The 26024-nt window shown below is 35.1% G+C and overlaps 1 protein-coding gene across 4 annotated transcripts; it reads right to left on the bottom strand.

The window, feature by feature from the left end:
* LOC100375135 (splicing factor 1-like) lies at positions 1-25893 on the bottom strand. Of its 4 annotated transcripts, none has more exons than XM_006818925.3 (14): positions 25534-25892; positions 23367-23489; positions 22212-22287; positions 18126-18278; positions 17915-18004; positions 17403-17586; positions 12103-12221; positions 10038-10227; positions 9413-9541; positions 8342-8594; positions 7912-8022; positions 7482-7547; positions 2657-2731; positions 1-1808 (listed from the first exon to the last, which is right to left on the bottom strand). In XM_006818925.3, the coding sequence occupies exons 1-14, from the start codon at positions 25745-25747 to the stop codon at positions 1498-1500; spliced, it is 2094 nt and encodes a 697-aa protein (XP_006818988.2). In that variant the 5' UTR covers positions 25748-25892; the 3' UTR covers positions 1-1497. The 4 variants fall into 4 exon arrangements, with proteins under 4 accessions (XP_006818988.2, XP_085363959.1, XP_085363961.1 ...); XM_085507833.1 differs by having other exon boundaries at positions 9392-9541; XM_085507835.1 differs by lacking the exon at positions 22212-22287 and having other exon boundaries at positions 9392-9541; positions 25534-25893.
* Between the last annotated feature and the right edge of the window lie 131 nt (positions 25894-26024).

Raw genomic sequence — 26024 nt, forward strand, 5'->3', positions numbered from 1 at the left:
TTTTTTTTTTTTTTATAATGGATTTTATTTTCACTGATACATTGCTACAGGGAAAATAAAGTACAGTATAAGGGACTTGTATCGACACTGTATTTAACTCCACACATTTATTATACAACAACCAAAGTAAGTTACATAAAAGTGCCCCTTTTAACAAGACTGATTTGATAAAGAAAACTGATAAAATATTTACAGTAAACCTAAAAAAAATAACGAACATGGGAAACAGTCAGCTGATTTATTGTATCTAGTAGTTCTATCACAAGATAAGTCAACAAGATAAACTACCATATCAAGGTGCAATTCTTCACTTAAACATTGAAGGTTTCAGACACTTTAAATTTTTTGCTTACAAGAAAGGTTTCTAATTTATTCCCTAAAATATGTTGCTTTTGATCCAATGTCATATTTCAATTACATTTTTTTGTGAAAATCAGTTTTGAAAAAAAAAAATTCTGTGTTGAGTACCCAAAATAGACAATAGCGGTGAAAGGCTTCAAGTACACACTACCGGGTAATATGGGTAATGCAAAATCTGTATTAGAAATTGAGACATCTATTAAAATGGAAAAGAGGGAATGTGCCTTCTATTAGACCATTTACATATACGAGAAACGGTGAATTTTTGGTTCTCAATTGTTCAAAAAAATGGGTGTGGCTTTTATTAGGGATGCGACTTCTAATACAGATTTTACGGTAGTAGCGAACAAAATTAAATAGTTTTTCAAGTCAAAAACTTTTCCTTTCTACCACCGAGGAGATTCAATTTGATAATTCTAAAATCCTTATTCTATTAAGAGGGGATATATATAATTAAAAAAAGTATAAACGTAACATAAAATTGCCGGTACTAAGTATAAATTTGAAATTCATGAAATTGTAGAAATGGCTCAATGACTATTGCAATGAGGTTTGTAAGTATCAAGATTGAAACGAAGGCAGTGAATAAACTCATCTGGAACAGTTAAAACACACTTTCTAGTTTGTCTTCATAATGATACAAATATTAATCTGTTAAGCCATGATAAATATTCAGAAATGTTCATACAAAGTCCTGAGTCTATCTTTTTATTTTTTGTATAATTTGTTTCTTCTATATTCCTTGTATTTTAGAAAATATACGAAGACTTCTGCTTATATTCCAATATTCTGAATTGATGCAATAAAAATAATGTAAGCAAGACTTGCTATGCCGCCAGGACTGATAAATAACCTTGGTTGGAAATTAACAAGTTTGATCAAATCCACAGAAATTGAACAATATTGACTAGGGGGGAAATAAATTTATCAAAAATTGTATTAATCGTAGATTTCTGTGTCCTGGCAGGAGTTCCACTGAATAACAGCTTTCACATTCAGTGATGTGATAGTCTACACATTGGTGAAGAAAATTCAACGGCATAAAACATTCAAAGACCTGTTTAAAATTTTGTGCAAGGTGTGCAATTGTGTTCAGGTGAAATTACAATCTTATTTAGTTATTTCATTTGTTCTAATTTAGTTTGGTGGGGGTGGTGGTGGAGCAGGGGGTAGGAGTGGTGGAACAGCACCCATACCCTGTGGTGATGAATCCATAGGAGGAGGTGGGGGAGGAGGTTGCCCATATGGCATCATAGGTACTGGGGGTGGTGGTGGTGGTCCTGGGGGAAGAGGTGGTTGTGACGCTGGTGGTGGTGGCATCCCTGGAGGCATCATTGTAGGAGGTTGTGGGACAGGTGGTGGGGGTGGTTGCTGCCATGGTGGTGGTGGTGGGGCTGCCTGTAATTGCCACGGTGGTGGAGGCATTGCATTTGATGTTGGTGAAGAACCTGAAAAAAATAACAAATATGATATTTATACATGACTTCAGGACAATAATCTTTATTCACTGGGATCTGAGGAATAACGTAAAATACTTGGTCTGAATTTACACAAATTGTGGGAAATAAGTATTGCATTTTCAAGGTTTACCAGAAAATATCGCCTTTATAGCAAGAAAAAAAATGTCAACAGTATAGCACACATTAGCATAAAAGTTTCCTTACATAATCACTGACTCATAAAATGACCAAAGCACATACTTTGTATTCAATCTCAAGACAAAGATAATTTAGCTTGTAGTCTTGTGCATAGTAAAATTTTTTACAGTCCTATTTTATAAGCTTCAAAAAATTTAGAATATGCAAAAAGTATATAGCGTTACAGTAATCGAGTGACCGGATAGATGGATTGAGCCAGCCAGCCAGCCAGTCTTAGTAAGTAAACTTTACAAGTAACATGCATCAACCTCCAGTAATGGTTAATCTTTTCACCAAGTTTGAAGTAAATTGGATTACACATGCTCAAGGTCTGGTTCTTGACATGTCATAATACCTGATTGTAGTGATTTTTAGGAACAAAAATGATCGCCATTGACCTATCGTTGAATCCAATCACAAAATCATTGCATGTGTTTATGTATCAAACTAGATGTGCAAGGTTTTATGAGCCTGGGTCAAAGGTAGCTGAGAGATCAACTACGAACGCACGGTTGGTGGATGGACACATGCATGAAGACCAAGTTGGAATTTCGGACTTTGAACAGTGACTAATAATGAATTCTGTATTTTATCTCAGAATTGACTCCTCATCCACTATGACACTGCTGGTACTTAAACATTATAAATTAAATACTCACCATATGGAACCTCTGTACCTGAGAACTGATGCCATGGTGGTGCAAAATTTGTAGACATCAATGGCGGGGCATTACCTTTAAAAACAAAATTTCAGAAAAATATAAACATTTTTTGTGCAGATTTTTTATCGTACTGCTGCAATACAATTTTGTGGTTGTCATGTGAACATCTTTGATTAGTTGCAATCACTCATTGTTCAGCAAAACTGTCTTAATAAATCAAATGCAACATTAATATTTTTAATATTATAGTCTTGCCTTTGTTAAAATCACACCAAATTTCCTGAGAAATTAAGACAGAATTGTTTGCACATCATGCATGTTGCTTATCCTAAATAGTAAAAGCCAAATATTTTTTGAGTACAGACATAAAGATGCACTTCCAAAAACAAAAGTATGGTCAGAAAAGGTGAGACCAATTGGCACTTTTACTTGAAGAGGTTGATGCTATGGTGTAGAGTATGTATGAATTTAGTCTAAAATTTGAAAGCATGTGGATAAAATACTAACACTACAATATCAAAGAAGCTCAACATGCATGGCAGTCCAACCATAGTACTTCTCAGTGTGTACAAATGACAAAAAAACTTCAATTCACTATATAATGCATTTGCTAGTAGGTAGCGTATGCACTAACACAAATGACAGTATGATGATGGTTAGAATAAGGGAAGAGTAGGAAATCAAACGAGCGGTGCACCGCGGTCATTACCGCGGTGTACCGCAGAATGCCAGGGAGAGCCGCGGACTGCTTATAATTAGGGGTCTCTACCACTGTACCGGTCTCTACCGCGGTCCTCGGTAATGTGTGAAATACGTACTTAACAGTTTCTTTGTGATTCCACGAGTCATTGTTTTAAAATCCGATGCTGTAAATGAATACGATATGTGCGCTTGTTTAGTATTTAGTACATGTATTTAGCGTAACACTGGAATAAAGTTTACAATTGAGAAGAGGACGATTTACAAAGTTTCAGCGTATCCAAGCCGTATCCTGGTTCTTGATTGATTTGGCAGTATCATGTTCACCATTTGTGTCACACTCTAGAAAAAATGGCCAGCAAACGAGAAACGGGCGAACTAATCAAAACAGGTCAGGCTGTCTGCATTGCACTGACAATGACATGATTATTTTCTGTTTCGTTTCATAAATCTTGCCTTGCGCATGTATTCTTGGTTGACAGAATCTTTTCTAAACAAAAGACGTTAATTTTTCTGTTACATGTTCGTGTTCCATGGTACTCGTGAGTGTGAAAGGCATTTTGAATGAATAATTATTGAGTTTATGATACCGTACGATAACGCTAGCTGGCTTGATTAGAATTTCATTGCGTGTGAACCGCTGAGGTCATTGCCCGTTACTGTGCCAACCGCACGTAGTTCAAAAGCACCTGACGTTGTTTTGTTTTTTCACTGGAAATGTAAGCGATCGAATACTCTGCGTTCAAAGTACGCTGCCCCAAGTTTGAAATTACAGTAAATTGTAACGCATGGATTTTATTTACATGAAATTTAGTTTATTTCAAAATGATATAGATGTCAAACCATAATTATTATTATTTGAAATGTTGTTTCTTGACTTGACTTTTCTGGCTTTAATGTTTTGTGTGTGCGTGTTTGTTTACAATATCATTATCAACAACAGTTATTCAGTGGCCCTGTCTCTGAGGCAGTAAGTCGCGGCTTCGACTAAGTCGCGTAGTTCGATGGCTCCGGACGATTGTATTGTGTTTTGCCGTCAGTTTTAAAGTAGAAAAACTAAGTCTGGTATTATCACGTATTTAATTGCCCGCTCAATCAGTTGGAGGTGACAACTTAACATCTATAGACCGTCAATTACTGAAATAGAAAGGGTGATAGCAGCCTGACTCGAGGGGTCGACAGGGGTATAAAAAATAAGTTTGTGTAATTATTGCAAAGGCAACGCATTATCAAGTCGGCAAAGTTGAAATATTCACAGCCAGTACGTAAACAATGGAAAATAAGTTTGCGTAATTATTACGAAGGCAACGCATTATCACGTCGGCAATGGTGAAATATTCACAACCAGAACGGTAACAATTTTTACGTCGGCAACGCAGAGCCAGTAAAAATTTGCGTAATGGGATGTGTACAATAAAAAGGTCAACGCGCGGAGCGTGAATGGTCACCAAGGTAACAACCCACTTGTTCAGCGCGTGACTTGGGGTTAAACTTGGGCCAAGGTTTATTAGATTAGTCAGTTTCGCCAGAAGTGCGCTATTTTTTTCGCTGATCACCCAGTTGTTGTAGTATATATTGTAGCACCAAGTGTGTGACACTCCCTCTTCGACTCCGGGTTGCTTTTCCTACTTAGTGCATGATCTCGAGGTAACGTAAACTGTGGCCTCTCATCGAGTGTTTTACACTCGGAATTTGTACTTCGCCCGATTATATTGGTACGGCGGTATATGCGAAACATTAATCTTTTAAAATAAATCCTGAGACTATACATGATGTAAATTCAAAATAATGTGATAATATTTTACATTATGTGGGGTCTACATTATTCTGGGTTGCTTTGCGATGTTATACCAAGACTCATGAAAATAAAATAGTGTTCTTCTGCGAACTAATATAGACGATTTTTCCAATTTTCTGGTACCACTCGATTTTATTATTTGAACTTGGCGGCAAGTAACCTTTAGTTTCCCAGTCTATTGTGTCCATTCATAGTCTTAACAATAGGGTGTAAATTGCCATGCGAGCCTACCGCACATGACCGCGGTAAACCGGGGTCATGGAATCTATGCATAAATTTGCATAAAATGCGGTCGACCGGCGAGCACCCACCACCACCGCGGTAAACCGCGAGTTTGATTTCCTACTCTTCCCTAAGCCGCATTCTAATGTATGCTATTAGAGCAAACATTTTTATCTTTCTTAGCATATATGCGAATTGTGCTATAAGATAGAGAAGTTCCACAATGAAGATAGGACTTCAAATCTACCCATTTCCTTTGATGATATATTACGAGTGAAATCCAAACTGAAATGCACAACATAGATTTCTCAATGGAACCTCGACTGTCGTAAAAGTCTAACAGAATTATTATGTTTCTCTGTCTTTACATAAAATAATTCCCTCCACATTGAGTGAGATGGATATGTCAGAGTGTGGTACGTGAAAATAGTTGAGAGAGTGCATACACTACCGTCCTTCAGAGAATGCACACTTTCTAAACCAATTAATTTGTCATTTGTATCTATAGCCAAGCATTTTTTCAGCTAATTCTCCCAAACTGTGCATGCAAGTATCTATAAAGGCACTATAGGATCAGCACAAGTAGTATGACACATAAATAGACCAGTTTTGAGTCTCTGGCTGCTATATGAGTGGGCACTAATATAAATTCTCGATGGAAAGGAAAGACAACTCAACTCGTCTTAGTTTATTACATACTTCTTCCCTGGAACTACATGAACGCCAAGATAGCACATAACTCATTATATTTTTCATATTTCACTCTTGGGGGTTTAAGATTTAAAAAATAAAACTAGTACAATAACAATCCTACACCTTGCCTTACAACCCGAGAACATGAAATACCATCTAATAGCTATAGTTACATTTACAAGTTATTCAGTGTCTAACCACTAATGACTCAAGTCATTCTAACCTCAATAGGGCACAATAGACCATTTTCCGTTCACTGTGAGAATCACGCGTTATGCGTGAAATCGAACGTAAAAACAGGACAAACAAAGGTCACAGCGTCGTAGTCGCGTCAAACATCGCGTGGGATTTGACAAACGCGAAAGTATTTCGGGGACATTTCCATGCTTAATAATGTGCTGTTCACATTTGATGATAGGCAATTTCGATTAGTAAGGGTATTTGGAAGCAATATTCCTCTGTCGAAGATCGGCCGGTCAATGTGAGCTACGAAATAAAGAAATTCGAGTTCAAAATCAAATCGTTCGATTTTTGCGGCAGACGTTCGACGCGCATCTTTCATGCATCTCGCGAGATCTCGCGATTGTACGGAAAATCAACTATTGCAAATGACACGCGTCTTTTGTAGTAAAAACTATTTATTCTTGACTGGAGCATCACTCTAAGTATGAGCTTCAGTGAAAGCTCCCCCGGAGGCATGGCAGAGCATAACCGTACTTATTTATTAAAAGTCTGTGTGAAATAGTTGAAAAGAGTAAATTTACATCATTCTTATGACACTGACAGATGAGGTATTTTGAAATATGTATGGTACAGTGTTATGCTACATCTAACACATAGCAGCCCTCAAAGTTAAATTTCTTTTGTAGTGGCCATTTGGAAACTAAATTCATTGTTGGTGGCCAATTGCAAAATTTGCAGCTCTTGTTGTACATTGTATTGTTGTTGGTTGTGATGGCGGTAGAGAATGGTCTATGGACTATTTGGAATTAAAAGTTACGTGGCTGTCTCGTTCTCAACAAGATCTCAACAACATGTTCTCGAAATTGTAATTCCACTATAGATACCATTTATAGACTATCCAAAGTTTTGAAAGAAGGAATTAGAAAAGCAAAGCAGCATTTTCTTTTGGATCTACCATTTTTAAATACTATTGGAGAGTTGCATGACAAGGTATTACGGTAGAAACAATTTATCTAAATTGCTAGACAAAAACTAAAACTCCAGTATGCAACTGAAAGCAAACACACTGATAAAACAAGCAGGTTTCGCCAGATGATCATGAACAAACCACAACCAAAAATGTCTCTTGTACACCATGAACATGGTAAGCAAGTGAGTTGACAATATTATAGAGAAGTTGCGGAAATGAATTTCACTTGTGTGTTGTGACTATAACATGCGGTGTACCTTGTATTTGATGTTGATGCCATGGCGGTGCTCCAGAATGTGTTGTAACCAACATAGGAGCACTGCCTGTATAACAGGAAAAATTACATATTAGCTATTATGCACCGCCACAGACATGTCATGAACCAAATGTACTCTTCTCTGTAAGCCAAAGTAAATCAAGATTTTGTGTGCACTCGTATTCGCCAAAAATTTATTATATGAAAACAAAATACAGTTATTTTCCTGAATTAAACTGGGTTTACTAGAGGTATGGTTCTAATACAGATAATGTGTAAACCGTTTTTTTTTTTTTTTTTTTTTTTATTATAAATATTTGAAATGATTTCAATAATTCTGTTCTAAATTTTGATGGTACACAAACTGAACTTGAATTACTCTGGCCCAAACTAATATGGATGTGATATTCCATTTTCAATTCTATACTTACTTGGTTGGGATTGCCACTGTGAACTTGACGATTGTGGTGGTGGCGGTGGTTCACTTGTTGGGGGTGGTGGGGGCGGCGCAGACAGCAAAGATGGAGGTGGTAATGGAGGAGCTAGAAAAATATATACAGTTGAAAATATTGAATGCCACATGATATAAACGTTTTTATTATTTTATTAACATTGCAAGATGTTTAAGCAATGAATTTTTAGGCACCGGAAGCTTTAGTGAATTTCATAAAATTTAGTTACCTCAAACATCGGCAAATTACATATCACAAATAACTCCTTTAATTCCAGGAGACCAAATTTGCATAATGTCGTAGCGATGTTCATATGATTTAATTCTCACTTGCTCCACCACGAAAATAGCAGTGAAAATTTGACTGTTTACAATGTTTTTCTGGGGACTTACTATGCCAGTATTATTACCTTGAGAGCCTGGCGGTGCTGGCGGAAGCTGATTCCACTGCTGGTTGCCACTACTAGCTGGTGGAGGTGGTGGAGGTAAAGACGAGAGGGGCTGGACTTGCTGTGACATTAGACTTGGAGGATGTTGTTGGTTTGGTGAAGATCCAAGCAAGCTGGGTGGTTTGTTATCCATCCTCCCATGGTGCTGGTGCTGGTGATGATGTTGGTGTTTCTCTTTGTTTGCCCACGGTGGTGTATGAGCATTCTGACCCATCTGTAAAGATTCAAAAAACATGTTATTTTATAACATCCCAATCCAGTGAGCTCATCAATTTGTCTGTTCATATTGTCAATAACTAAGAAGTCTGATGGATAATGTAAGCTAATATGCAGTCAGGAATACAAAAGACAAAGACACTGTTGCAGTACAGTAACCAAGACAACACTATTTGACCCATGTACATTTGTTTAGATCCATACTGAACAGACAAGAATCTGACAAGCTGGCTAAGAGAGTCCTCATGGCATGTATGAGTGAGCACTGAAATTGAAAGCCATAAAGGTACTAACACACTGACAATGTTACTGTTATACAACAAACACCACTGGCAATGTTCCCAGGAACATTAAAATGTTGCAAGAGATTGATTTTGGTGCCTGCTGTATTGACATAGATAGTGCAAGATTTTTTTTTTTTTTATAGATAAACATTCACGAAAAAAACAGCAAATATTCAAATAAATTTATTTATAATGAACATCATCCACATAAAGTACAATGTGGGACAATGATAACCCCCTTCTTTGTCATGGTTAGAAAAAAATCACAAATTGAACAAATCAAGAGAAATGTAGATAGGCATCATGGGTAATATTGCATTATGGGAAAGAGAACTTTGATGTAGATTTGCAATGCAATGTGGTTTGAAGCTTTCAGTCAAAGTTGAAAGTAAATAAATGATATTTTTTTTTGTATTTTCAGGTTAAACTAGTAAGCATTCGCTTCAAAAGCCAATAAACCCAAATAATCACCATGACAACACATAAATTGTAGCAGCAGGAATTAACTCACGGTGAATGAACGATTCCTTACCAATGGTGGTGGTGGATTGACTGGTGTTGATAAGAGTGGTCTGGGTCCAGATGCTGGTTGAGGTGGAGGTGCAGATGATGTAGCGGGAGGTGGTGGTCCTTCACCCAACTCAGCCATCAGCGACATATACTATAGTTATAGAACAGAATAAATTCAGAATTCATAAACATTGCATTCAAAAGAAACTGGCATGTGCACTAATTGACCATATTTGGTTAAATTACAAAAAAGATGTCCACCTGTAACCCAATATGTATGATCATTATACCAACTTTAAATTTACCCAGTCATCTCAGAAAAACAGACTCGAACAAAAAAATATCATTTAACGCTTTTACATGGTCTTGTTGAATCAATGACAACAAAAATGTTGGAAAAGATTGATTATGAAAGGAACAATTTCATGCAGTTGCAGAGAAAGCAATGATCTATTTATACTTATCAACCATAGTTGGTGTGGCCTGAACTGGAACTAAAAACTGACAAATGCCTTCAAATTGTTTTTGCAGGAAAAGATAGCAACGAGTCTGCCAATTCAAATTGCTTTTGAATGACATGACATAAGGTAATTAACCACGAGTCATTTAATTCAGACAAACAAATTGTCAGTTATATGATTAATTACCTCGCTGTCCATTTTAGCTTTGTCTACAGTACTCTGTGGCCCAAAACCACCTCCACCTTCTCGTTTCTGTCGACAATCAGCTGCAATATGACCAGTTCCTCCACACTGCGTACACACAACAGTATTGGTAATATTTTGTCTTTCAGGACATTGCCATGTACGATGACTACTTGCTCCACAATTGGTGCACCTAATACGCATGAACAATATGCAAATAAGTAGTTACTAATAAGTCCTTTATAGATACAAAACATTCCTACTTTTCTGTCATTTCAACAATGCATTTCAAATTATAACAGAAAACAATTTTGATCAGCAAAAGAAAATAGTTTTAGGCTCATGAAAAGATGACATTTTGGATCAAGAAAGGTGAACCTTACAAATTCAACATTCACTACCAAAAAGTCAAATGTTGCAGCATTACGTAAATATGTCAATGAAAGGTCAAGATAGATGTATAACATCACCATGTGTCTCAAGAACAAACAATTTCGAGTAATTTTAATTTAATAACTCTACAAAGATGACAGAAAAGTAACAATGCAACAAACGTTTCCAAATGAAATGCCCACTTCCCAACACATCCAATAACTGAACTTACCTTTTTAGTTTTAACAAACCTAATATGGATTTAGTCCGTCTTCTTGCAATGACCTACATCAAGCATTTTAAACTGAAACCATATTCGTACGAGTGTCGTTAAAAAAATAAATCCTCAATATCTCAGTATCTAAATACCTGATATAATTTTCCAGTGATTTTTTTGCACTTGCATGCACTTTTCAAAATATTTAACAGTCCAAACCGTGATTCTCTGGCAATTTTTGAACACTGCAAAGCATGCCTTTGAATTGATTTCATGCCAAAGACTATTCTACTAGAAATACTGGTAAATAATGGTAGATAGGCCATGCAAAAACAATTATTTAAAACTAAGATGGAGTTAGGGATGGAAGGATGGCATGCAATAGTTCAAATTATGAACTGAATTACAACCACACAAACATCGATGTTGTAAAATATCTTCCTCCTAACAGTGCCATATGTTATTAGTATAAGTTAACAAATTAGAAATTAGCATTCAGTTTATCCAATCAGAAAGAACAGTATGTTTCAAACAAGCCAATAAGAACCTTTGCCTACATTGAACTGATCAATCAGATGCATCAGAAAATATCCTCTGCCAAGACTATTTTTGAAGGAAAAGTGGGTGCCACATTTTATATTCATATTGTTGTTATTGGGTTAAATAAACTAGTACTTCCCTGGGAACAAGACCACCCCTTAATTTTAGATATTTTTACACCAAATATGTTTTATCAGGACAGAGACAATGGCTTTAATCTTAAAAATAAAGTTTATTGAAATTGTAAAAAGAGTGAAAGAGTGTTGGACATTTTTCTTTTCCTGGATGTGAAAGGGTGAACCATGCTTCAACATGACTAAATTCAGAATCACAAGTTTTTAAACACTCCCTTGCAGAGTCTTCAAGCTTATGAACTGACCTAGGAAGCCACAGAGAGCCACTAGCGAGGGAGTTTCCTAGTGACTACCTAGCTTAGTGATAAAAGACCCATAGTCTCTGGGAAAGAGAATGTTTTTTTAAATTGTATATAGATGGTATGTAAATAATACTGTAAACATTTTTGTTTAAAAGTGATGTGGAAATCAATAATGCAACTCATTTCGCGATTTTATTTCCATTATGAGCTACAGTATTATCTCTCATCTAGCACATGGTGAATCATTTAGACATTTTTTAAGGGGGTGATCCTCAAGTATATGACCACCTGTTATTAAAGGGATATGTTGACCCAAGTATAAATCTCTTAAACTTGCTTTAAAAAATTAAATCATAATGGGGCATGGAAAGAGGATACTTTCAGATAAATCTTGTATACAGCAAACATATTCACACAATTTGGTTTCTACTGCTCTAAAGACTGCAGCATGCATTTCATGCACAGCAAGTTCATGTTATAGCACTGTTAGGATAATAACAAAATTATAAATATTCAACTGCTGACTAAAAAGTGCACACCAAAGAAATAAAAACCAAATGAACCTTATCATGTCGTCCTCTCGCAGAGTGCCGTTCAGTTTGGCAAGTTCCCGTAGTTGCATGCGGCGCAGATCATTCTGGCCTTCAGGCGTCTCTATTCCCTGTTTGATAATTTCATTGATCTACAAACACATACACAGACGACACAAGGGGAGAAACGGGAGGAGAAAAAGAAAATATAAGTACGTCCAGAAATACCTTACTGCTTCCGCATCACGTAAAGTGCCGTTCAGGGCAGCAAGTTCGCGCAGCTGCATACGCTTCAAGTCGTTCTGTCCCTCGGGTGTATCAATCCCTTGCCGAATGATCTCATTGATCTAAGAGAAACATGGATATGTGACCTTCACATGTGGTGAGTACAAGGGTGTGTTGGTGTATGCATAAGTCAACTGGGATTCTAAACAGGTGGTTCTTAGTTCTCACCTTAAATTTCCCAAACTGTAAAATTCAGAATATCCAAGAGATAGCGCAGAGAAAGAATTTTAAAACGTGTCTTGCGCATGCCAAGGAAATTAAAACTGTCTTCTCTTCTGTCGTAACAGCAGTTGCCATAAAATGAAGTGAACATTGTGTCAGTTAGGTCTTAGAGGACGTTCTAATTTGAATAATGGTCTTACTTAGATGTATCAAAGCACTTGCATTTTGTTTGTCAAATTCTTTAAGACGACCAACTTTGTCAAAGGTGATGTTGGTCACCATTACGATTGAAATGCAGTCAACAACACTGAACTATTTTGTCACTAATGAGCTTAGTGAGAAGGAATTTTTTTTCCAAACAATTCTTCAAATTAAATTTTTGGAAAGGTACCCTCTCCTTCGTCTGTTTGTTCATTCATTCATTCAATTCTGTCTGTCTATGTCTGTCTGTATGTCTGTCTGTCTGTCTGTCTATGTCTGTCTGTCTCTGTCTGTCTGTCTCTGTCTGTGTCTATGTCTGTCTGTCTATGTCTGTGTCTATGCGTGTCTATGCGTGTCTATGTCTGTCTATGTCTGTCTATGTCTGTCTATGTCTGTCTATGTCTGTCTCTGTCTGTCTGTCTGTCTGTCTGTCTGTCTGTCTGTCTGTCTGTCTGTCTGTCTGTCTGTCTGTGGGTTCACAACTGTCGCAAATATCAATCTAAATGTAGCTGCTGCTGCTGTGTTGGATATTCTGTTTCACAGACATGCTTTCGCTAAATCATGCATTTTAGGTATAAATTTATGCTGAAAAACATGCAGTCTTTGAAAATCAAATCCCAGTTGATTGAAAATGCTTGTCCAGGGTTCAAAAATAATTTGTTGCAGAGAAATACTATCAATATTAACTAAACTTCTGTAATGTGGTTAATTAGACCCAAAGTGTAGGCCTAATGGTGATAACACAGCAGGTCTTGAATTTTCTTTTGATAAAGGCACAATAATTGAAGTAATTAGAAGACATGTGCTGATAAAATATATTCAAAATGGTCTGACAAGGAGTGATAATTAAGCTCCAGTAGGTCTGGATTGAACCAGTAGATCAGGGATTGGAGTGACCTGATAGTGCCCTGACACTGTAAGTGGCCGTGTTATTTTTGTTATTTACAGTCAACATCTGAGTATTTTAAATTGTATTTTCAGGCAAAATGAGTTGAAAGTCATTTCAATATTGAGCCCCCCAAAAAACAATCTGAAATTTATGACCTTTGCAAGTTTTTCTGATTGAATGAAGATATACATTTTACTGTTTACTGACTGAAGTTATTTATTCTCTTCACTGACAAATCCAGTCATGCATTGCTGTTGGAATTTTGCTCCAGGTGCAAGCTAAACACAGCTAACCCAGCAAGTATGTAATATTGAAGTTTACTTGGATGTATTGGCCTCAGTTTTGACAGATATTACAGCCATAAATCTAGTAAAGGTCTGGTGAGAATCTGTTTGAGATTGATAGTATACTCTGACATCAGCAGTCAAACCAGTATATTTTTGAACCCTGTCCCATCTTGAGACCAGATAGAGGATAGAAAGAGACTGAATGATTTGACTTGATCTCACCCCACAAATGAATCAAAGATGTTTTACTAGTTGTGAGAGAAGTCTGCATTCCAGGAAGAAGGTAGATGATGGTGGTAACTAAGGCCAACAGAAAAGCAAATTGTGGATCTAGAAACATATACAGCTAGATAAAAATAAAAATACAGTGAGTACATTTAGCTAGCTGGAAAAGACGAAAATAAAATTAGTACAAAAATGATGACTGATGAACACTATTTTAAACTAAAAAAAATGTTGTTTTGAAATGTTCAAATCGTGTAACCTCTTCATGTTAACTAAGCAGATTCTTTTACAATAAATAAGCTAAGTGGGCAATTTACAAAAGACCAACAAGCTAAAGGGTCTAGTCACAGCTCCTTAGTTTACTGCACAATAATTAGTATTAGAGTTACTTTTCCTACTATTTGTAGCTAGAGTAAACTGTAGGATAGATGCAAGGCACAAATATTTTGGAACCTGAGTGTGGGTTTGATTTGAAGTGCATATTTTGGAACCTGAGTGTGGGTTTGATTTGAAGTGCATATTTTGGAACTTGAGTGTGGGTTTGATTTGAAGTGCATATTTTGGAACCTGAGTGTGGGTTTGATTTGAAGTGCATATTTTGGAACCTGAGTGTGGGTTTGATTTGAAGTGCATATTTTGGAACCTGAGTGTGGGTTTGATTTGAAGTGCATATTTTGAAACCTGAGTGTGGGTTTGATTTGAAGTGAATATGAGTGTGGGTTTGATTTGAAGTGAATATTTTGGAACCTGAGTGTGGGTTTGATTTGAAGTGCACATTTTGGAACCTGAGTGTGGGTTTGATTTGAAGTGCATATTTTGGAACCTGAGTGTGGGTTTGATTTGAAGTGCATATTTTGGAACCTGAGTGTGGGTTTGATTTGAAGTGCATATTTTGGAACCTGAGTGTGGGTTTGATTTGAAGTGCATATTTTGAAACCTGAGTGTGGGTTTGATTTGAAGTGAATATGAGTGTGGGTTTGATTTGAAGTGAATATTTTGGAACCCGAGTGTGGGTTTGATTTGAAGTGCACATTTTGGAACCTGAGTGTGGGTTTGATTTGAAGTGCACATTTTGGAACCTGAGTGTGGGTTTGATTTGAAGTGCATATTTTGGAACCTGAGTGTGGGTTTGATTTGAAGTGCACATTTTGGAACCTGAGTGTGGGTTTGATTTGAAGTGCATATTTTGGAACCTGAGTGTGGGTTTGATTTGAAGTGCACATTTTGGAACCTGAGTGTGGGTTTGATTTGAAGTGCATATTTTGGAACCTGAGTGTGGGTTTGATTTGAAGTGCATATTTTGGAAGCTGAGTGTGGGTTTGATTTGAAGTGCATATTTTGGAACCAGAGTGTGGGTTTGATTTGAAGTGCACATTTTGGAACCTGAGTGTGGGTTTGATTTGAAGTGCATATTTTGGAACCTGAGTGTGGGTTTGATTTGAAGTGCATATTTTGGAAGCTGAGTGTGGGTTTGATTTGAAGTGCACATTTTGGAACCTGAGTGTGGGTTTGATTTGAAGTGCATATTTTGGAACCTGAGGGTGGGTTTGATTTGAAGTGCATATTTTGGAACCTGAGTGTGGGTTTGATTTGAAGTGCACATTTTGGAACCTGAGTGTGGGTTTGATTTGAAGTGCATATTTTGGAACCTGAGTGTGGGTTTGATTTGAAGTGCATATTTTGGAACCTGAGTGTAGGTTTGATTTGAAGTGCACATTTTGGAACCTGAGTGTGGGTTTGATTTGAAGTGCACATTTTGGAACCTGAGTGTGGGTTTGATTTGAAGTGCATATTTTGGAACCTGAGTGTGGGTTTGATTTGAAGTGCACATCCCCCCCCCCCAAACCATTTAAAGCAAAGGACAACTTTAGGATGAAGACTACACAAAGATTCTGCAACCAATATTTTGTACTATTATAGTAAGGATATATAACTAAACGTTCATGACTGTCAAACAAAAAGGGAGATTTTCTCATTGCTAGAAAAATTATAATTAATTTCACTGAACACAGCCATAATATATTTTTGGGGGACATGTGGAAACTAAACAGCCTACAGTCATGCAGGGAGACACCTGTTTTAACTTGAGGTATATGTCATTAACTGCATGATGTGAATAAGATATCTAGATAGATGCTAAAACTGAAATATTTGTATAAGTACATTGAGGTAGAAAAGTGAAATTAGTACATGTACTTTGTAACTGCCTTTAGTGAGAGTATTATACAGATTAGTACATGGTTTTATTTTGCCCGAGACAACAAAAAGATGGATGGTTTAAGCTATACGCATTTTCGCACTCTGTAAGCAAACCTGGTTTTAGTAACGCATGTTTCAATAGTTTCATCAATGACACAGATGGATTGCAATGCATTTAACATATAGGTAACTTTATGCATAAAAATAGCAATTGGCAAAAGTCTTGCAAGCATTATTAAACACAAAACAAAAGGTTTGCAGTCAATACATCTAATACTGTGGGAAAAGATAATAGCATGAACATTTGGTACAAATAAACTAGAATATATATATTGGCTCAGACGATTATTCTTGTCATTCCACTCAAAAACGTAGTGTGAATGTAGGAAATTGTTTTCGTCAACTAACAAGAGGATGATCAATCGTCAATTAATCTTTTTATTAATACGCTATGTGCGAATCTAATGAAGGAAATGTAATGACTGTTGCAGTATTCCAAAACAATGTTTTCTCCCTTTCACATTAACAAAACGAGCAATTGAAAAGAACTTTTTTCTGAGCCAATCTTTCAGTAAAAGGGGATTAAACAGAGCAAGGGGATGCAAATTTTAACAGCATTCACAATATCACCAACAACTAAAAGAAAATAGGAAACATCATAAGCAAACATGACAGTGCATTTGGTAAAATAAAGTACATTCAAAAAAACACCATAGCAACCACAGAACCAAATAGGGTAATATGTAAGATGACAAAATGTTAGCAAACACGACGAATGCAATAATAATATAACAATAATATAAAACATTTGTGGTTGATAACATCCTGTCAGTTTTAGAAAAAAGATAATTTTTCTTCATAGCATCAGAACTCTCTGAAGCCAGATCAAATTTAAATTGTAGGTAATGACCGTCAATTTGAATTTTCAGTCAGATTTAAAGCATATTGAATTATAAAATTTGGTGCAGTTGATGCAAAATTGTCAATTTTAATAAACTTGATTATCCAAAGCTGACCGACCAAATTGAATAACATGGGGTGGGGTTTGGGTCCTAATACGTTGTACTGTCAGACAGACGCTTTACCTGATCGACTGCCTTCTTGACACTTTCAGCATTATTCGCAGTCACTAAGGCATGTAATGGTTCATCCTCTCCGGGCAATGGTTGTCCATCCTTGCGTCCAATCTTGCCTTCCTTCACAGAACCTTTTCCACGAATCATGATTTTGGCCCCTGTTTCTTTTTCCATTTTTTTTAAAGTGTTTCCTCTGTTTAAAATACAAAGTTAGTCATTTTAACAAATAGTGCACAGAATTATGCGAGTCAAAAATTGATTTCAGAGATATTTAGTAGACTAGTAGATTAATTTTTTGACAGTCGTCCTTTTTTTGATATTTTCAAGAACAAAAATTTACTCATAGCCACATTTGTCAAACTTTTAGGATTGAAATTTGGTGGTCTACTAGTAAGAATACTGAAGTTTAACAGTATTGATCTTGAAATTTCCTACAATCATTTGAATAACAATCTACGGATTCATTGCTTCAAGGAAAGTTTGCAGAAAGGCATTAGATTTATCACTCACACAAGACTTACCTAGGGCCTATTAGAAGGCCGACAAAATTAATGTCTGGATGCTTATCTTGAGGTATTGTTACCCTGTCACTAACCCTCTGAACAGGAGGTCTGTTAAAATAACATACAAATTCATTCATATAAACATATTTTAGCTATCTTCTGCGTTAAACTATTTTGCAATTGTAAATTAAATGATTTGCTATCAATATCTGTCACATAACCAACTTACTTATAATCAGCAGGTGGCTTGTATTCTGGGTTTAACACAAGCGCCTCTTGGATCAGTTTATGACGCTCTTCTTCAATCTTTTTACGTGTACGATACTCTCTGGTATTCAACCGCTTACCTTCGCTGTTATAAATAGGTTCTGGAGAAGGGGATCTGTTAATAAAATAGAAATGCACAGATTACGTTATTAATCAAGTTAACTATGTCTATACCAACCTATTTAGGGTCTTTATTACTGATTCTTGGCACACTCAAAGACAGAAATATCTTTTGACAGACCGAGACATACAAACAAGGCAGAGTTTTATTTGTAATCATATTGGAATACAATGTCTCTGAAATCAAAGCAGTGTAATTGCTAAGGTTTTGATCACACTGTATAAAAATAAAATCAACAGCCCTTTAATGTAAATTATGAAATCATGGCATCGATAATATTGTTTGCTGGGGGTTGAAGAGGAGGGGTCATAGTTTTTTATGCCTAAATCATTGGTTGTTGTTGGGAGGAAAGATGGGGGTCGAAGATGAGATTTTATGTTCAGGCTAATATAACATAAAATATAAATATATACAAAGAATTAGATGAGAACATATAACCATATTAAACAGATTTTAACAGATCGAGTTTTCTCACAACAAAAAAGAAATGGCAGGGACGAGTTCTACAGTTTCATCGAAATGTGGTACAAGTACATACATTGAGCATATCGGGGGTAAGTTAAATATTTTGAAAAATGTCATTGGTGGGCTTCAAACAGATGCAATTAATTTAACACAAGTAATCCCAGTATATTAATATCTAATCTTCATATTCATTTTGCTGAAAGAACATTTTAAAGAACCTCTATTGTTCCAGCATTTTACTGGCCAAATATCGTTCCTCCGAAGCCTTAGTCCAAATTTCTCAGCAAAGAAACATTTCTTTTAATTTTAGTGTTCAAATACAAGGCATATTTGAGATCTCACACCAAATCAGCTTAGGGGAAACACAGAAGAGATTGATAAAAACATGCTTAATAGGCATGGGAATACACTACATACATGCAACACCTGCAACTAATGCAGCATATTTAACCTATCATATCAGTAAAATAATAAAGATGACAACGTTCTAGCTGCAGACTAAAATTAGCATGAATATTTTAAAATTTATGCTTCTGTCATCAAAATGTTCAGGCAAGATCGGTGAATCTAAATGACCAGGACAATTGCTGGCTCTTGTATCAAATTTAATACATTTAAGATTACTGTATCAAGCTAAATAATTATCTCAGTTTTATTTTTGTTTATCAAAGAGCTGAATTAAAACTCAAGTAATATGCAAAGTTAAGCATAGAATGAAAATTCAACAGCGAATATTTCTACTTTCACACACATATAGTTGACAACTGTCATTGTGAACAGGGGGGTGGGTGTCAATTTGGAAGTAGGAAGAAACTTTTTTAATAACACGACGATTGCATTAACTGAGAAAGAATTAGTGTGGCAATATTATCAACATGAAGTGGTAAGGAACAGTTAAATATATTAAAACTACTGTCACCACTAAAAGAAACTCACCAAAGAATGTCTAATGTTAGGTTATTTACAATAATAATAATAATAATAAGTACAGTGATAACAATCAGAGGATGACGAGACAAACATTACATGCAGGACAAAAGCAGAAAATAAGTGTTGGAATTAAAGAAGGTGGTCACCATATCGTTAATTTGAAGATTTTGAACCGGAAATGTGTTGCAGTAAATTCAAATCTGCTGCATCAATAGAAGAATTAAGTCTCCTCACCAAGTTTGAAAGCACCCAGTTTCAATGATGAAACTCAAAGCAAATGACCTCCAGAAATATTTGAGCTATTGCATTACTACATGTAGCTACATCTGATTAATTACAAATGTTAATGTCATTCTACGACAAAAAGATTCATCATCCAATCAGACAGTGCCAAATAAAAACAAAACTACCGTACATGTAGTTGGTCTTGAATTATAACAAGGAAAGTGGGGTTGTAACCATCAGATGTGTCTACCCAATGAATCTCAAGCAGCTTTTGACTGCTTTATTTATTTCAGTTCTAGAATTTAACAGAAAGACTATAAAACTGATTTCCAAGTGCACATGTCCCTACATCTCTATACATGCATTTCAAATAAAAGATATGGTACAAGTGATGTTGGCCAGAAAAAGAATTTTGCACAAAGGACATAAAAAAGAAAGAAAGATTTGTTTCACATCAGTAATGAATCAAATTAATGGCATCATTACAACATTTTACATCATTCAGTCATAACTTGTGGTATTATATGATGGCCATGTGAGGTAATTTGCACATTTCTACAAATAGGACTAAACATAACTCTTGTGGTCTTATCTAGTAAAGCCAAGAGTACAGGGATCTGAAAGTTTCTAAAAAAATAAAATTAAAATAAAATACCGGGGTATTGTAGGTACAATTTTTTTTAATCTCTCCCTGAATGGAAACAAATCTTTTTTTTCATCTGATGGACTAACGTGTGACACAACTGTGCCTATTGTATTGCATCAAAAGGGATTTTCTGATGAATAGTAGACCATTAGAAGTCAGGCACAGTGAAATATGCAGTATTTGGGTTGCAAAGAACGATTTGGGAAAACAATAGAAAAGACACATCTTGCGGTGTTAAATGGTAATGAGATTGGCTTGGGATCAGCAGGATTGATTAAATTCTGTCAACTTAGGGAAACTAATATGCAAATAAAATACCTACTATTAAATACATTATAAACTAGAAAAAAAAACACATTTAAGTCCTTTTTACAGACAAAATTTCCTAAAGGAACAATTAAAATTCACAAATATTTTGCAATTCAATTGATTTACATTGTTTCCAACAAAGTAATTTGCATATTAGTGCCCCCTAATAGCCTCATGAGAATAACCAATTTGGCTTCCTGCTAAATTCAAGTCTTGGATGAGTGCTTGAGATCACACATGACAAACAAAGCTAGATGGAAAGAAACTTTAAATATTTAAAGGTTGCATATCTGGAACAACAAGTCTTGTATAGTATTCAAAAAGCTACTATGACAAACGTTGCAAAAAATGAGATTAAAAATATAAAATGCAGTGATATTCATAGACTAGGTAGGACAAACAAAGACAACTTGCTCAACCAGAGAAAAGATTTCATCAGATTTTACATTTTCCCCCCCCAATAATTGCTACAATGCTAAAAAGTTCCTATCACACGCAAGTAATTTCCATCATATGTATCAGGTGAATTAAATGAACATTTCAAATGGAAAGGATGTGCTAAATTTTTGGTTTAACGGTGTATTTAAAATATAGAGGATGTTCAAAATAAAAGTCATGGGAAGGGTACTAATCACAGCCAGCTAGAATCAAATGAAAACATCTGGTTGTTAAATCTGATAAAACCTGTTCATTAACGCATGCACAAACCAAGCCAGCTAATAATAATAAAAAGGATCAGATTCCAACGCTTGTTAAGTTTTTTTTAAAAAAAGTATATTTTCTTGAATCATGAAAATATTTGATTTGAAAAATTTGGAATAGCCCCCTGCTGATACACAATTTTAGGCAGAAGGCAGATCAAAACTGAATTTTTTGAATTTAGGGTCACTGGTACTATGTATGAAAGCAACAATTTATGCTGTCAAAACAGAAATGGTTAGGTAGTAAAATAAAAATAAGGTTATTATCAGGCAGCAATGAATACGCACCATCTGAAAACCAAGATATGGTTACAAATCTGGTCTGAAATAATGAAAGTCAATTAAGGCCTTGGAGAGAAACTGGTTAATAATTTTGCGTCAAATGCAATCGTTAACTTCAAAGCTCTTATAGAAGCCCGAATCGACTAACCAATTAAAATAGATTCTCCTCGACAGAGAACGTGAGGGCATGATTCGGGATACCCGTCATAGTAGTAATGCTAAGAACAAAGATGGGTTACGGTTGATGACCGGTTGAAAGTTTATGTGTGTCAGTTACCTAGGTTTCAACCTAGATATCCCATAATTATCACAGTTAGCAAAATAAATATATAAAGAGAGAAAAAAACAATACAGTTTGGTTAGACAAACCTATCCTCTGGATTAGGTGGAATACCCAGATCACCTGTCCGCAGTCGGCGACTTTGCTCGTCTATTTGCAAGTGCACTGTAACAGAATGGGTTAAGAATGAGGAGAAAACAAGTGTCAACAATATGATATGAATAATATAATCACAGCAATTTATAATAATTAAACAGTTATAATTATTTTCATGAATAAATATGGAATTCTCAAGGAAACAAAAGCTAAATGCAAACAATATTTTTTTATTTAACATTTTCATGAAATAAACGTTAGCTGTACAATAAGATTCAACAAAAATAAATTTGTAACTAACAGCTAATTTACATAATATATCATCTGAACTATTCCTAATTTTTTAGCCAGATAAAAACTAAAAATAAAGTGCATGATGATTGTACGATTATAAAAAATCTTTTAATTTAAAGGAGAACTGGCAAAAAGATTCCAAAATTAACTTTTTAATTTGACAAATACAAAATATACATTCATCCAAATGCTTGACATCAATGAACTATAAAATAAATTTTGTCCTATAATTCAAGCACCAACCACTGAGAGTGATAAGGAAATCAGAATATTCAACATTATTAGTTTTCTTATTCCTCAGTTCTCTGCTAATGATGAACAGTGTTTTTAAGTTAGTGTATTCACTCAAACAATGCTATAAAGCACTATTTCCCACAATTAAACGCTGCAAATCAATGTTTTTTTTATTTAAATGAACTTGAAAAACCTAAATTGCAACGCTATATCACATGTTATTATACGCAAGTAAAGAGTATACAACACAAATATTTTGGAAAAGCAAATATTATAAACTCGTGGTTATATACATGTTATTCATAGCTATGCGACATGTGTATATGATTCTGGTATCCACCTGTAATCCCACGGTATGGGAGAGGACTATCTATTATCATCTAGCACATATTTATAAAAACACAATTAACACAACGGGAGTCAAATTTATTTGGCAATAAACATGAATAATTTGAAATCAATGATAATTTTAGATGAAACTTCTGAAAAAAGAAGACATATTTCAGATTGCTTTATAAGAATACATGCATCAATTTTCAATTCTTAGGCAACTGTTTTCTTGTTAACCCAACATGTTCAAAGTATTGACAAAATGAACATTACTGTGAAGAAATACTTACAAAGAAACTGTTTTTCTTGATCTGCAGTTAAATTTGGTGGCAGAACAATAGAAACACTTGCAACTGGTGTTGTTTCTGCAGAGACCTGTGGTTCCCATCGACTCCTTTTCTTCTTTTTCGTGGCTGAGAAAGATAACAGGATTTACTTTAAGTAATTTTAATAAATCTACATTTTTAAGCATTGATTACAGTTAAAGCATTGATGGGTAATACAACAATGTTTTTCTTGCCCAATTACTAAGATGCGAACAGGGAAAAGATAACATTAGGTAATAAAAGATAGTGTCAGGCATTGGGCAATGAATTGAGGGTAATACTACAATGCACAGCAAATACACTAACTGTGCACATGATATTATTCTGTCAACTGAGTTTTCCACAAAATGACCTAAAAAAAAATCTAAAAAGCATTATTAGAATAGCTTACAATTAGGTTTATATGGCAGAAACATTCCATTATATCTAAAAATTTTGTTCCGTGAGCTACAATGTGTGCTAAAAAATGATGCGTGGTGTTATTAGGGCCAAATATGACTGTCGAGAAAAATGGGGAGAATTTTGAAGATTAGTTAACCATGGAAAATTTTCCAAAATGATCGCTTTTTAGATTAATTTGCACACGTTTTCTTGGAAACGCATTCTTGCTCCGTCAAAATTTTAAATATGAATGGCATGCATCTATGTGAATAATTGCACAACAATTTTTGAATGATTTACTATGATCAAACTTTGTCATGTTTAATGGCTTTGAACTATCTTATATTGCATTAATTAGCTTATTTTTAATGTGACTATATAAACAGTCAAAATAAACATTTGCAGCCATGACAATTATCATACTTTGATGTTAACAAAGTCATTGTTTTTTCTATGGTTAGTGATTCCATGATTTAACCATGGAGCTAAAATCTATTTTAACCTCCATGATTTAACCAAGGAGCTAAACAATAACCAAGCATTCCATGCATTTTAACATTGGGCTAAATTAATTAAATTCACAACTGCCAAACAATCAGCCCTGTCAAATTGATAATAATAGTAATAGTAGAATAAGTAATTGGTCAAGGACAGATCAATGGTAGCAGACCATAGCGGTGATATATTGCTTTGCATTCATTTTATACTTGTCTAGAAACTAAGCGGCTAAGTTAAATTTCCTGAAGGGCTAAAACTATTAAAGAAACCTATACTGTAATAAAGTACCTGTCAAGCACAAAAGTATTCCATTTTTTATGTGTGATAAAATATATTAGTTTGCCTCAATGCATACTTTAAAAATGTTTTTTTTTTCTATAATCTCAAGAATTCTTCTCTCCCATTCAACTTTAGTTTTGGGGCTTCCGCTTATGGATTGAACAGCATTTATGAACGCAGTAATTTATTAAAAGCTCAATCATGGGAGTACTAGGAAACTGAAATGTATTATTTTACTTTATTTACAGAATTGAGAAATTTGAGCAGTTAATGTAATAGCCTGAAAACACAGAACTGCAGAATCATGTTAAAACCACATGAAAGTGTGCAAAGACTAGATTCATGCTTCAAACACCAACTGCATTAAGTTTCTTCATATTTCATTAAGATTTTCATTAAGTCAGACATCAAAAGCACAAAAAACATTTAACATCAATTTCATAATTTTTTGTTTTTTTTTGCTTGTTGGGGGAAAAAATCATGAAAACATTTTGAATAAATAAATAATAACATGATGACCGGATATAATTTGTGAGATTATTTTTAGCACTACAAAATATTAAATCGTTGGGTTAAAAAAAAAACAGCAAAATAAAATCTAAAAATTTGTGCACAAGAATTACTGTGCACAGAACTGAGATGAGACATTTTACAGTCATGAAAATCTAATAAACAATTTGAAATTAAGTTATAATGTAGTCACAATTGACGATTTACGTTCTCTTACGTTTTTTTTTATTTTATATATTCTATTACGTTTCTTTAATTCTGATAGAAATATTCACTTTTCAATTCACTTCACGTCCGTGTGCACGTACAAGACTGACTAGATTCACAGAAAAAGCCCCAAGCTGCTTTTGTCCTCGCAACGTGACTTCAATTTATTGAACTAAGATCACAACACATTTATAGCGATTTTAAATTCACTAATCATACCCTGAATAAGAGGGGCAATTAATTTATGCAAACTTACGTCCTGCTCCCCCTACAAGTGGGTGGTCGGCAGCAGAGGTCGAGGCAGAGAAACCTCGTCGTTTTTCAGCTATTCTCATAGCCGCTTCCCTGGCTGCATTCAGCATGGACTCGTTCGACATTCTTCCGCCGGAGGAAATTGCAGGATTTGGTTTCCCAAGCGGCACGCTATTGGCCCCAGTTGCTGACATCGACGGCATATTGCCAAAATTCATTAATACATGCGACCAGTCTCTAGTATATGATGTGAATTTCGCTCTATAAAGGTAACTTTTTCTACGTGTACAAATCGCAAATCAATCCAATATGGAGGAAAGACGTCCTCAAACGTCAAAGCACCTTTATCTTTGTTTAGTTTAGTTTTGATTAGTATGGCTGTATTGTGTATTCTTGAAAAATATACCCCAAAAATACTAGTTTTCTAGCGATATTTAAATTCTTTGATGTGACCAAATAGGTAAAGTATGTAAAATATATATTCGTATTTTCTGA

Source organism: Saccoglossus kowalevskii, chromosome 14, assembly GCF_978046115.1.
Source record: "Saccoglossus kowalevskii chromosome 14, keSacKowa6.1, whole genome shotgun sequence".
NCBI lineage: Eukaryota > Metazoa > Hemichordata > Enteropneusta > Harrimaniidae > Saccoglossus > Saccoglossus kowalevskii.

Excerpts from the sequence above, each read along its gene's own strand:
- LOC100375135 (XM_085507833.1), bottom strand. The coding sequence starts at position 25,747 with ATGAATTTTGGCAATATGCCGTCGATGTCAGCAACTGGGGCCAATAGC. Across the intron at positions 17,587-17,914 it reads GGCCTTCTAATAGGCCCTAG|AGGAAACACTTTAAAAAAAA; the intron begins GTAAGTCTTGTG and ends TATTTTAAACAG. Across the intron at positions 7,548-7,911 it reads ACAGTGGCAATCCCAACCAA|GCAGTGCTCCTATGTTGGTT; the intron begins GTAAGTATAGAA and ends CCTGTTATACAG.